Raw genomic sequence first — 13,627 nt, forward strand, 5'->3', positions numbered from 1 at the left:
CGTTAAAAATCATACGACTTTATAACGTTTTTTTGTGACCCTGATCTCAGGGTAACCGCAACGCATGCGCACTTCAGTTTGAACCAAGGCTGTTCATGATGGCTGCGGATAGTGCCTTGCTATTGGGCTTGGTAGAAGAATTCGTTTTGGGACAACAGGACCGCAAGGCGGTAGACACCGCAACAGGTAGCTGCCAAAAATATTCAAGTCACCTTTCTCTCTGATACGGCTTTTGAGATAAAAATCAATGAATGACACATAAATCGCGTGTGACTGATGTCTGGCAAAGATGCTAGCTAGCAGCAGGCTATCACAAGTCTAAGCTACATCCTGTGTTCAACCGCACGCTATAGAAATAACCGACAAAAAAGTTGGCCTGTTCAGTTTTTTTTTGCACGTATACAACCTGGCGATCAATGTCTCTTAATTCAAAGGAATGTATTAACCGCTGTTCTTGGCCATAACCTGAATGGTTTTTAGCTAGCCAGCAGATCTGACCTGTTTGCTACAGCTGCACTAGGGTTGAACAGCATTTATGTGAATATTAAGACAGCTGAGTCAGCGCAATATTGCTCTGAAAATGTACGGTAATCCAGTAATGAGAAGTGCGTTGTACTCCGAATTGTCCCCTCTTTTACACCAAGCAGATTGTAGGACTGTTCAAAAAAACAGTAGTTACAGCTTCTCTGTGTACCTTTTGTGATAATGGGACAATTCGGTGTAAGATGCATTTGTAATCCCTGGATTGAGGTACATTTTCCGAGAAAAACTCACACAGGCTCCGTGGTATCTTAATTTACACAGGAGGAATTCTGTCCGACCCAAGTCCCGCTGTAAAACAAGCCGGTCGGGTTTGCTGGCAAGCTAGGTAGCTAGCTAGCTCGATCTGAAAAGGGTATTTCACAACGCATTAGACTCTGGAACTACTTTCCTGTCCCCTAAAGTGGCTGCATGATGTATCCTACTGACCACTTGTCTTTTCCACTTGTTAAATAAATGCATGTTTCAAGTTTTAATGTCACATGCACAAGTACAGTGAAATGCCCTTCATTTTCTTTGCATTAGAACTCAAGGCTGGACAGTTTACTATACTGCAGTTGGTTGAAGCCTTGGGGTAATGTATACACAATCATCATTATTGTCCCAGTTACTAACAATGTCATTAACTTCAATGTCATGCAGTTCTAGCCTCCACTAACAAGTTGACCATCCTGTCTCTGTGAAGTTTGCATCTGACCAGCTCCCAACCCCAGACCCGAGGCCGTGGTGTCCAGCTCCTCTCCAATGTCCTACAGGAGTGTTATGGAGACCTTACAGAGAGAGAAGGTAGTCAACACTATAGCACCTCTTTGGCATCATAACCCATCTTTGCCATTTGCTTAGTGTGTGCAATATGTCCTGTCAATTTTACTATCTTCTCCTTTTTGTTTTGTCCTAAGTGGAAGTCCTTATAGTGTTTTATGAGAACAGATTGAAGGACCACTATGTCATCACACCACATGTCATACAGGGGCTGAAAGCGCTGGTAAGTCTCAAGCTGAGTAACCTCTGTCATGTTAAATTTCACAAGGATATTAGAGAAATGTCAATATTGTCCCGTCAAAAGTGAACTGAGCGGGAGAGGTGTTATCTTGCCTATCCCTGACGGACATCTTGAAATATCCTCTCAGACCAAATGCTCAGTGTTGCCGCCTGGGTCTGCAGTGTCCATTCTGAAATCACTATTCCAGGACATCCATGTGCAGGTAAATACACCCAACCTGCCCCGTCAAGTGTACATTCTCCTAAGTAATGAGCATACAGTAGTTATTAAAGGGTTAATAAGCCCATGTTTTTCTTATACTGCAACACCCTGACTCTGTTTATCTGGTTTCTTTGTCTGTGTCACTACAGTCTCTGATGCTGGCGGAGCGGTCATGTGTTTACAACATCCTCATCCAGCTTATGGAATCCAGAGAGTCAGGTAAGAGCCCAGGTAGTGTGGTAGCTATAATGGAGAAATCCGCAGGGTCACGGAGATCCTTGTCGAGAGTCCTACAGCCTTGAAATAATTTGCGTGATCTATTCTGCATGCTACGTATTGGAAGGTTGTTACATTGATTGACTACTTTTCCCATCCCACAGAGCTGAAGGGCCTGGGTGCAGACTTTGTCTTTGGGTTTGTCCAGTCAGTGGATGGGGAGAGAGACCCACGCAACCTTCTGCTGGCCTTCCATATCGCTAGGAAGATTGTCCATGAAGGCTATGATCTTGGTGAGAACAGTCACGCGCGCTCTCACGTTGTTGTGCAGCTGTTGTTGTTCCAACATTTTTTTTTTTTAGTTGTACATGTTGTCGTCTTGTTCTTCGTTGTCGCTGAGGTTTACCGGGCTTTGAGTGAACTCGTAACACGCCCAACCGGAGGCGTACCATCTCGGCAGCGCTGCGAATGACTTCATAAGATGATTGCACATTTGTTTCTATTGCGTGACAACATATTTTGGTGCGACCAAATCACGGGCTGGTCCCACCAACTGAAAATGTTAGTGGCGCCAGTGCCACCAGGAGGGAAAGTTAGTCTGTAGCCCTACACACACACACACACACACACACACACACACACACACACACACACTTCTAGTCTAGAAGAGAGGTTTAAGCACCCTTTTATGTAGACCAGTATTTGGGTTGAGATTTAATACATGTGTTATTATCATTTGCTTTTCCTTTTTATTTAACTTTTATCATGACTTTTTAAGTATATTTTATCTTAACAAGTATTATTCAATGATTCCTCAATTCTGAGAGTATGATCCAGTCTGTGTTTTATTTCAGGTAAATTCACAGAGGAGCTGTTTGAAGTGACATCCTGCTATTTCCCTATAGACTTCAGCCCTGTAAGTGTTAGTTTCCCTATAGACTTCAGCCCTGTAAGTGTTAGTTTCCCTATAGACTTCAGCCCTGTAAGTGTTAGTTTACCCATAGACTTCAGCCCTTGTAAGCGTTTGTTTGCGAAGCTGCTGTGGACTTACACCAGTCAGGAGACAACACTGATGTGAGACTCTGACCTGTGTGCTTTGATATCTGAGCCATGTGTCACTGACTAGCATCTGGCAGAAGATTGTAAGAAATGGTTAACCCCCGGAGTTAAAATACTGACAGACAGCTCGTGTACCGTTTTATGTGATTCACGTTGATGGACAATTGAGACCATTTAGAATTTACTAGAACCGCTTTCGATGAACGTTCATTTGATGAGCATTTACAGCTGTAGGGAGGGCCGTTTGATGAGCTGGACGTTTGTTCATGGAATGAAAACAGTTTTAATTGTTCTCTGTTTAGAAATGGTTGACCCATAGAATGAGAATCATTCCATTTCAATGGGTTGACCGCCATCTAACTCCGTGTGTGTGTGTGTGTGACCCCACCTAGCCCGCGAACGACCCCCATGGCATTACCCAGGAGGAGCTGGTCCTGGCCCTGAGGGTCGTGCTCACCGGAACACCACGCTTTGCAGAGGTGGGGGGTGGACATACTGTACTGCACACTACACATACAGTAGGGGGTAAACGAGAACAATACACAATGCGTCGTCTCCTCCCACATCCACCATGTCTGGCAAACGAGACGACACAATGCATAGCCTTTTAGGGCGTCAGAGGTGGTCTTTGTGTGTGGTTGCATGTTTGTGAGCGGCAACGAGGACACGGGAAATGGTTAGGGTCTGTGGGTGCGCCTGTAATCACATTCTCTTGTTCGCCTGCACAGTTTACAGCAGGTATAGAAGGTGTAGCTCCCTCAATCAATACAGTACATTAATCAATAATAGCAGTAAAAGGTTCAGGTAAATAAAAACGACAAGTAATAGAAGAGCTAGTATTTTACACCATTTATGATGAGTAGTGACTTGGCCATGCAGTAGAATAAGCTATATAAAATAACAGCAATGTTCACTGTGTGTGTGTGTGTGTGTTTATGGTTGTTTGCGAGTGTGTTTGTGTATACGTTTGTGTATGAGGGTTGGATGGGTGTGTAATCAGAGCAAATGGAAACTATTTGCACCTTAGAGAGTAAGGTTCAGGTCTGCTCAGGGAGACAGCTAGGGTTAGCTGTTCAGCAGTCTGATGGCCTGGCGGTAGAAGCTGTCTTTGAGCCTGTTGGTCCGAGACCCGATGCTCCGATACCACATGCCAAATGGTAACGGAGTGAACAGTCCGTGGCTCGGGTGACTGGAGTACTTGACGACCTTTCGTCACCTTCCTCAGACACGTCCTGACCGGTGATGCAGCCGGGTTAAGATGCTCTCCATTGTGCAGCTGTAGAACTTGGAAGAGGCACTGTGATTGGACCGTGTCAGGTCCTCTGTGATGTGCACGCCAGAGGAACTTGAAGCTTTTGCTCCTCCGCTGCATCCCCGTCGATGACAATAGGGGTCGTGCCCCCCCCCCCCCCGTTTCCTGTAGTCCACGATCAGCTTCTTGGTTTTACTGACGTTGAGGGAGACATTATTTTCCCGGCACCACTCTGCCAGGGCTCTAACTTCCTCCCTGGAAGCTGTCTCATCGCCGATCCGGCCCACCGCCGTTGTGTCGTCGGGAAAACTTAATGATTGTGTTGGTGTCGTTTGTGGCCACTCAGTCGTGGGTGTACAGGAAGGAGCTGAGCACGCACTCCTGGGGGGAACCGTCGTGTTGTGGGTCAGCGTGGCAGAGGTGTTGTTGCCTGATTGGCAGAACCACCAAGGTTCTGCCAATCAGGAAGTCCAGGATCCAGTTGCAGAGGGAGGTGTTCAATCAAATCACATGTATTTATGAAGCCTTTTTACATCAGCAGATGTCACAAAGCGCTTGTAGAGAAACCCCTACCTAGGGACCTTGAGCTGAGTGTCAATGCAGGTTCTGATTTGTGGATTGTCTCGCTTCAACAGTTCCTGCTGCCACTGATCATTGAGAAGCTGGACTCCGATGTTCAGAGTGCCAAGCTGGACTCCCTGCAGACCCTGGTAAGACCTCGTCGGTTACCTCACCTCAGATCATCTTCACGTTTTACTTGTGCGGCAAACGGCATTCATGTCTTAATGGCCCGCATTTTCTCCCCATGTTGCAGACTGCCTGTGCTTCTGTGTATGAACATAAAGACTTAGCCCAATTCCTACCAGGCCTTTGGGCCTCGCTGCGCAGAGAGGTACGTTTCAACGCAGCTTGGGGGCCAGCGACATATCAGTACGGTTTGTAAAAGAGTCCTATACGGTGAGCTGTGGTAAGGCTACGTGAGGAATCTTTGACAGCAGATCATCTGAATGGAGAGTTTTGTTGACCTCCCTGTGCAGGTGTTTCAGACAGCTAGTGAGCGGGTGGAGTCCGCTGGCCTAGCCGCCGTCGGTACCCTGACAGCCTGTCTCTCCCGCTCCGTCCTCAACTCGGACTCTGAAGACTCCCTCAATGTCTTCCTGGAGCTGGTCCTCAAAGGTACCACCTCAAACTTTGTGGTTCTGGGCACAAGCGGTGTTTGTTTATTGTCGTTGTGTCGCGGTGTGTGGGGACAGTCTATTCAGGAAATGTGTGAGAAGAGTCTGACTTGGCAATCACATTCTCCTCAGGGCTTACCACAGTAGTAGAAGCGTTAAATCGGAGAGTGAGAGACTGCGTGGGGGGGAGGTGTATATACACTTTACATAATAAGGTACACAGCGTCCTGATATAAACTCAGCAAAAAAAGAAACATCCCTTTTTCAGGACCCTATCTTTCAAAGATAATTTGTAATACAAAATTCAAAAGGCACTCACACATCTGAGCAATCTTTTTGCAGGTGCAAAGATAATTTGTTAAAATCCAAAACTTCACAGATCTTCATTGTAAAGGGTTTAAACACTGTTTCCCATGCTCGTTCAATGAACCATAAACAATTAATGAACATGCACCTGTGGAACGGTCGTTAAGACACTAACAGCTTACAGGCAATTAAGGTCACAGTTATCAAAACTTAGGACACTAAAGAGGCCTTTCTACTGACTCTGAACTCTGACTCACAATTCCTCCATCAGTGCTCAGACTGTCCGCAATAGGCTGAGAGAGACAGGACTGAGGGCTTGTAGGCAGGTCCTCACCAGACATCACCGGCAACAACGTCGCCTATGGGCACAAACCCACCGTTGCTGGACCAGACAGGACTTGCAAAAAGTGCTCTTCACTGACGAATTGCAGTTTTGTCTCAGCAGGGGTGATGGTCGGATTTGCATTTATCGTCGAAGGAATGAGCATTACACTGATGCCTGTACTCTGGAGCGGGATCGATTTGGAGGTAGAGGGTCTGGGGCGGTGTGTCACAGCATCATCGGACTGCCTGCAATGACGACAAGCTCAATCTCAACGCTGTGAGTTACAGGGAAGACATCCTCCTCCCTCATGTGGTACCCTTCCTGCAGGCTCATCCTGACATGACCCCCCAGCATGACAATGCCACCAGCCATACTGCTCGTTCTGTGCGTGATTTCCTGCAAGACAGGAATGTCAGTGTTCTGCCATGGCCAGTGAAGAGCCCGGATCTCAATCTCATTGAGCATGTCTGGGACCTGTTGGATCGGAGGGTGAGGGCTAGGGCCATTCCCCCCAGAAATGTCTGGGAACTTGCAGGTGCCTTGGTGGAAGAGTGGGGTAATGGTGCAATCCATGAGGAGGAGATGCACTGCAGTACTTAATTCAGCTGGTGGCCACATCACTTTTGATTTTGACCCCTCCCCCCTTTTGTTCAGGGACACATCATTCAATTTCTGTAAATCACATGTCTGTGGAACTTGTTCAGTTTATGTCTCAGTTGCTGAATCTTATGTACATACAAATATTTTCACATGTTAAGTTTTCTGAAAATAAACGCAGTTGACAGTGAGAGGACGTTTCTTTTTTGTTGAGTTTATATAGATCTCTCACACACACACACACACACACACACACACACACCATCGCCAATGTGCCAACCAGACCCAATGTTTTTCTAGACTGTCAGCACCACCTGTGTGAGCCGGACCTGAAGCTGGTGTGGCCCAGTGCGAAGCTGCTGCAGGCCACCTCTACCGCCTCCTACAGGGCGAGCCACAGAGTTGCCGCCGCCGTCCTGCCGTCCCTCATAGAGCAATACAACAGCCGCACACAGGTGAGTCACACCATCCAGCTAGGACGTTCCATTATCGTCAATGTTGGTGTTCGTCTCACATTCTTGACTGTTGGTCACGATTTGATTAGTTTGCCCATGGCAGCTTCATTACTGTATGAATTGGTGGCTTCCTGCAGTCACAAACACATTGTTATTGCGTTGTACGTTATGGTCTTTTGTTTACCCGATATTGCCACCTGACATGTAGACGCCCTGTTATAAGTATCTTGGTTCTATCTTGCTTCCTATAGGTGCATGATGTTATCAGTGAGATCTTTCATATCTGTCTGTCTGTCTGCCCCCTGTGTAGTGTGCTCAGCGGCGCACCCTACTGGAGGTGTTACAGGGCTTTGTCCACCCGGTGACGTCCTCAGAAGAGGGTAAGTGTAACCTCCTTTACTGTCCCTGTCTCTTTGTGCCACGTCTCGTTCCTCCTGTCCTCTGCCATTGTATGCCTCGGCTGCTGAACGTGTGAATTTACAGTGCTGCATTTCAGGGCCCCATTTGAAAGAGTATTTGAAGCCGGAACGCCGTTCGAGTTTGCCCATGCGTTATGACACTTTTAATGACAAATCGAGCTTTAGGAATGATGGTCATGTCCAGCCTTTTGTACTGTGCAATAACTCCCAGTCCCTCCTGAAATAGTTAATCTCTCCTCTTTCCTTCCTGCTTTGTGTGGCACTGTGAATTTTTCCATGAACCTTTTCTCAAATTTGTCACACTTGCACTCTCACAACACCGACCTCTTTCTTCCCCCCTAGATGAGAGTGTGCTGTTGGACTTCAGGCAGTCTCTGTGCAGTATAGTGTTCTCTGCTCTGTCTGAGAGCAATGCTGACCTCCAGATCACATCTATGCGTGTGCTCACTGCTCTGGGCCAACAGACAGGTGACTCTCCTAACCTTTCAACCCCTCGTCCAATGAACGTGGACCTGAACCCGCTCCCAACACATTCGAGACCTTTTGAGCTCACCCCGCTGCTACACCGGTCGAAATGTTATTTTTGTCCACATGCCGTTCAGCTTGTGCCTGTTACTGTGGGATAGAGAATACATTTGATTGGCCTTTTCGCTTCGTGCTACAGCTCCTTTTACTAGGCTGAGACGTATAGGTTGACATCTTCCACCTCTCTCCTAGGCCTGCTGTTAGAGTCAGATGTGGAGCTTGCCGTTGACCACCTCACCAGGCTCATCCTGGAGGAGGGAGATCCTAAAGTCAGGTTAGTTCCTGGTTTCAGTTGCTGCGGGAGGGCAATCCGAAGTCTATGATACCTAATCAATCAAATAACACAATAGCTTGGTCCTCCTCCTCTCTCGTCTCTCCCCGTCTGTCCAGCCTGGCTGTGGTTGAGTGTGCAGGGGCTCTGGCTCGCCTGCACCCTGCAGCCTTCATCTCTAAGATGGTTCCACGGCTGAAGGAGGAGATCTTCTCAGGTGGGTTAAGGTCAAAGGTTCGAAATGCCAACGAAGGTCTTCCCCGTCATTACCGTGCCTTCAGTTGCATCGTTCTAACCAGAGGACGTTTACCCTACTGAGCCCTTCCCTCTCCTGTTCCCAGAGCCCATGGCACAAGGTGACAACGCCACGCCGTCCCAGGAACATTCCCAGCAGGCAGTGCGTCAGCGCTGTGTGGCGGCGCTGGCTGCGGTGTCGTCCCGGCCCAGTTTGGTTCAGGAGAGCACACCTGTCCTGCTACAGGTCCTCACCTCTGCACACACTGGTATGTGTCACCGCCACAGGCTCTTCTGTCATTGTTTAGGTAGACCCTTCTAAATATCTATGTTCTAAACTAATATCTAGATTCTGATAACGATCTAATCTCCCTCCCAACAGGCACTGGCGCGTTCTCATTGGAAGAGGTGATCTGTGTCTGCCACAGTCTGCAGAAGATAGCAGAGCAGGCCCAGGACACTGAAGAGACCGGTGGCGTCTTCCATGACGTCATTCCTCGCCTGCTCGGGCTGGCATTGCAGGCAGCTTTGCAGGGTGAGAATATCCCGACCAACAGCCTGTGCACCACATTGTAATGTGAACCAGGAGGTACAACCTTTTTTATTGAACCAGGAAGTCCATTGAGATAAGGGTTGTACTGAGAATGTGTTGGTTGTTTTTAGCGAATATATGAATGCAAACCTATGCAAGCGAAATGCAAATGACAAATGGCCTCCACGTCATGGTGTTGGACAGATACAGGATTTGTTTGTTTTTTTGACTGACCTGGTGTTTCTGTTTCTGATCTGTGTGTATGTTAAGGTTCCTCAGGCCATTGTAGCCCGATACTCGAGGAGACTGTCCTATCAGCCATGGTACCCATCATCAGCACCACCTGTGCCCGACTACAGTCCCGGTGAGTTGACATCACTGAGACAGCCAGCCACCCAGAAAAGACACACACACACATCATTGATAATGGCACATTTGATGTTATATGTAAATATTTTGGCTTGGCGCTAACCACTGCTCCGTCACCAGACTGGCTGGCCAAACAGCCTCGCTGGCCGTGTCCCTCTTCCTCGACGGTGATGTTTCCTTCCTGCCAGAGAACGCCTTCCCCGCCCAGATCCAGCTCCTCAAGGTCAGGTTTCAATGCTAAAGACAACCAGCCATCTCCTATTGAAAATGTTTTCTTCACTGTTATACCTACAGAGGACACCCCAGGGACAGGATGCATCCTGGGAATGAATAAAGCATTGTATCGCCGAGTGGTATGCGTTTGAGTGACATTGGCCTTTGACTTTGTCCTCCGGACACAGGCAGGTGACTCCCGGAGCCAGTCCCAGATGGTGTGCCTGCTCATGGGTTGTGTGTGCTGGCTGCCACGGACCGTAAGACCCCCACCCCCCCCATATGCCTCTGCACCTCATGACAAGCCTTCAAAATGTCATCTTTTTAACATTGTACTGTTAAACGTTCATACTAAGGATACCTGTTTTGTTGTGTGACACTGGATGACTTTGCGCGTTGCCTACTTGTTAAGGTCTCTCTGACCGGTCATGCACATTTTTTAAATGGCTTGATTTCGCCTGTGAGCGTAGACTGACTGACCGTGTGCCCCGGACAGGTGGAGGTGCCCCAGATGGACAGGCTACTGTTGGAGTTGGAGGAGCTGAGCTGTACCTGTGACCATCCGCTCTCCTACACGTCAGCCGCCAAGTGCTACGCTGGGCTGGTCAACAAGAGTCCCGCAGGCGAGTCATCCGGCCGTGTCCTTTGACCGAATGGGAATTGGTCAAGTGAATGTTGGTGGGATGGTATATTAATCGTGTGTGTGTGTTTCTCTACAGGTGAAGTCCTGGACTCTCTGATAGACAGGACGTTAAAGAGGATCTCCACTGAGCTGGACTCTGCGTCCTCCCCCGTCAGAACGCAGGCGTTCACTCTGCTGCTCTGGGTTAGACCCAATTTACATTACTACTAATACTGCAGCATTCTATTAAGAACACTGACGGCCTACCTTCCCCTAACCCGGGCGCCGCTGGGCCAGTTGTGCGCCGCCCTACCTTCCCCTAACCCGGGCGGCGCTGGGCCAGTTGTGCACCGCCCTACGGCAGTTTGTATCCATTACATTCCCCATTCCCCTTAGCCCATACTGAACTGTCCCCAGTACAACCCCTGCGTCTCTAGACTAGGGATCACTGATACTACTACGGCCTTCTCTCCTTCAGGGCGAATGGTGACTTGCCTGTGGGACATTGTTGTTGTTCCATCCATTCGTTCATACAGTTGTGAATGTCTTTTCTTGTCTCTAGGTGTCCAAGGCTCTCCTCCTTCGCTACCACCCTCTGTCCACAGCCCTGACCGACAAGGTAAAAGGACAGGAGTCCTCTTTGTCTTCCCACACAAACAGTCTGTTAACTGTTCTGTGTCTCGTCTCCCCCAGGGGAAAACCTAGCCTAATGTAACAATGAAATCTAGTCGTAATTGTATCAAACCATGAACAGTAGACAACGTTTTTTTTAAATTCCGTTTTGTATTGAGTTCACCTCAGTTTAGCAGTGGAGGTTAAGGGATGAGGCAAGGCTAGAGAAATGGCCCTACCTCAGTAACCTCACACACACACACACCGCAGTAATCCTGTGTGTCTGTCTAAGCTCTTCTCCCTGCTCAGTGACCCAGAGCTGGGTTGGTTAGCGGCCGATGGATTCTCTCTCCTGATGAGCGACTCGCCGGACGTCCTGAACCGCGGTAGCCACGCCGACGTGCGCATCATGTACCGCCAGCGCTTCTTCACGGAGAACTCTGCCAAACTGGTCGAGGGCTTCAACGCCGCAGTCCAAGGTACTGTGAGGAGACGTTCACGATGCACGACAGACGCAGGACGTGTTGTGATGAAAATGGTTAAGCAGTTTGAGAGTCCTGTTCATTTGACAGATTCTTCACTTCCCCTTCCTTCTCTCCCTCTGCAGAGAATAAGTCTGGCTACCTGAAGGCACTGTCTCACATAGTGAACAATCTACCCAGACAGGTCCAGCTTACTGAGCTACCAGCGGTACGTAGACAGGGACCAGTGCCAGACAGGCGAGCAAAAACAGGAACGCCTTAGAAATATGTATTTCCTCCATGAATATTGTGTTTTATGTCTTGAAATGTAAAACACATTTGAGAGTTTCATCCCATGTGAAATGTGTATTTTGTACATCTGTGAGGAGCATTTTCTCACTCTGGCACTGTTTATCTTATGGGTATCGCGTGGCGTTGTCCCCCCTTTTTCTATTCTCCTCTGTGCTTGGTCAGCTCCTGCCCCTCCTGCTGGAGGCCCTGTCGTGTCCGGACCAGGGGGTGCAGGTGTCTACTCTGTCCTGCTTACAACCGGTCCTCCTGGACCCCCCTTCAGCCCTCATCACCCAGCTGGAGGTGCTGGTGGGCCGCACTCTGGCGCTCACCACCAGCCCTACCATGGTATGTATCATGTTATAACAGCCACCACACAAGGAAGCGAAATAGCTAAGGGAGTCTAAAAATGTAAGTGTCGGACAGAGGATGTGTTCTCTCTGTGACAGAGTTTGGGCCTCTTGCCACACAGACCTCGTGTATCTTATTATTCGTAATATGCCATAGACCGATGACTCAGCTTCCGTTGATAGTAACAACGGACTCGGCGGTAGACCTCTCAGCCGTGTCCCCGCGAGCGTTCAATACATCTGTGCCTGTAAATGAAATGCTGCTCGACTACCAGCGCAGTCTTCAACTTGAAATGCAATTAATGGCATGAGCCCCAGAGTGCAACTCAGCGTTTTTGATAGCTGGACGGTTCAGTATTTTAGCTAAGTAACCTTGAGTGCCATAGTCCCCATACAGTTACAATTCATGAAGGTTATTTTTTTAAAGTCTGTGTCTGAGGTCTGCCTCACCTCGTCCTCACAGAAAGTGCGGATAGCCTCACTGCGCTGTATCCATGCCCTCTCCCGCTTTCCAGAACACGAGGTAAGACCTTTTTTAATAAGTGATCGCTATTGGCCATGTCAACTGATTCATTATGAACTCTGGCCATTAACAAACCCTTCCCCCGGCAGATCATGCCCTTCCGTGCGAGGGTGCTGCGCGCCCTGGCTGCCCCCCTGGATGACCACAAGAGGGTGGTGAGGAGCGAGGCGGCAGTGGCCCGGAATGAATGGTGAGTCAGTGAGTTCTTCTGGGGTGAGGTCTTCAAACATTCTCATAACTACAAGGGATAGGGTCAGTTGTGGCAATCTGTTGATGATTCCTGTTCATCTTCGAACAAAGGCAGAATGCCAATATGACAGGAAAGCCTAACCTAATGAGAAAATTACAATGCGTCTTTTCTCATGTGAAGGTTCCTTCTGGGGAGTCCAGGAGGCAGGTGAATTTGGCCCCCAATCCCTGACTAGGTGTGGGATGGGACGGCTTGCTCCTGAGGAAGAGGGCTTGGGGCTCTAGCGCTGCCCATGGAGTTTGGGACATCGCACCACCACCCACAGCACTTCATCTTGTACATGAGATTAAACACGGGCGGCAGGTAGCTTAGCGGTTAAGAGCGTTGGGCCGGTAACCGACAGGTCGCTGGTTCGAATCGACTAGGTGAAAATAAATCTGCCGGTGTGCCCTTGGGCAAGGCACATAACCCTAATTGCTCCTGTACGTCGTTCTGGATAAGAGCGTTTGCTAAATGACACACTTTTGTTGTTGTACTGCTTCTACCATCAAACGTGAGGAGTTAGACTGGCCACTGCATGGTGGCATGGACCTACGGGTGACAGCCTACTGCAACTTCATGGAATGACTGAGCTGCACTGAAACAAGCTTGGCACAGAGAGAAGAAAACAATTTATATTGGGGAGAGGGGTGTTAATGAATGTGTGACCGATTACCCATGTATTATTCAATGATTGATGTGGTTGGCTACACATTTCACTAGGCCAACTTTGAACCTCAAAATTATGCTGACGATGTGGACAATATTTAAAAATGTCTAACTTAAGCTGTCAATAAAACTTTTTTTGTAAATGTACGAGTGCTTTAAATCAACAGAAATATCAAAA

At 48.4% G+C, this 13,627-nt stretch overlaps 2 protein-coding genes across 3 annotated transcripts in view; one reads left to right on the forward strand and one right to left on the reverse strand.

Moving 5' to 3' along the window:
- Positions 1-13,627, reverse strand: part of LOC139376538 (trichohyalin-like) — a 375,197-nt gene that overhangs the window by 318,083 nt on the left and 43,487 nt on the right. The window lies entirely within an intron of this gene.
- LOC139376526 (MMS19 nucleotide excision repair protein homolog) lies at positions 69-13,592 on the forward strand. Of its 2 annotated transcripts, XM_071119216.1 has the most exons (31): positions 69-186; positions 1,066-1,114; positions 1,226-1,326; positions 1,440-1,525; positions 1,671-1,745; positions 1,894-1,963; positions 2,125-2,253; positions 2,815-2,876; positions 3,412-3,498; positions 4,907-4,981; positions 5,086-5,163; positions 5,309-5,447; positions 6,975-7,129; positions 7,440-7,509; positions 7,891-8,016; positions 8,266-8,347; positions 8,464-8,561; positions 8,686-8,847; positions 8,961-9,113; positions 9,381-9,474; positions 9,600-9,702; positions 9,881-9,952; positions 10,189-10,315; positions 10,412-10,518; positions 10,877-10,933; positions 11,219-11,405; positions 11,534-11,616; positions 11,862-12,026; positions 12,492-12,551; positions 12,641-12,741; positions 12,922-13,592. In XM_071119216.1, the coding sequence occupies exons 1-31, from the start codon at positions 96-98 to the stop codon at positions 12,950-12,952; spliced, it is 3,075 nt and encodes a 1,024-aa protein (XP_070975317.1). In that variant the 5' UTR covers positions 69-95; the 3' UTR covers positions 12,953-13,592. The 2 variants fall into 2 exon arrangements, with proteins under 2 accessions (XP_070975317.1, XP_070975318.1); XM_071119217.1 differs by lacking the exon at positions 1,066-1,114 and having other exon boundaries at positions 71-186; positions 1,183-1,326.

The sequence above is a fragment of the Oncorhynchus clarkii genome, chromosome 20 (assembly GCF_045791955.1).
Source record: "Oncorhynchus clarkii lewisi isolate Uvic-CL-2024 chromosome 20, UVic_Ocla_1.0, whole genome shotgun sequence".
In the NCBI taxonomy this organism is placed as follows: Eukaryota; Metazoa; Chordata; class Actinopteri; order Salmoniformes; family Salmonidae; genus Oncorhynchus; species Oncorhynchus clarkii.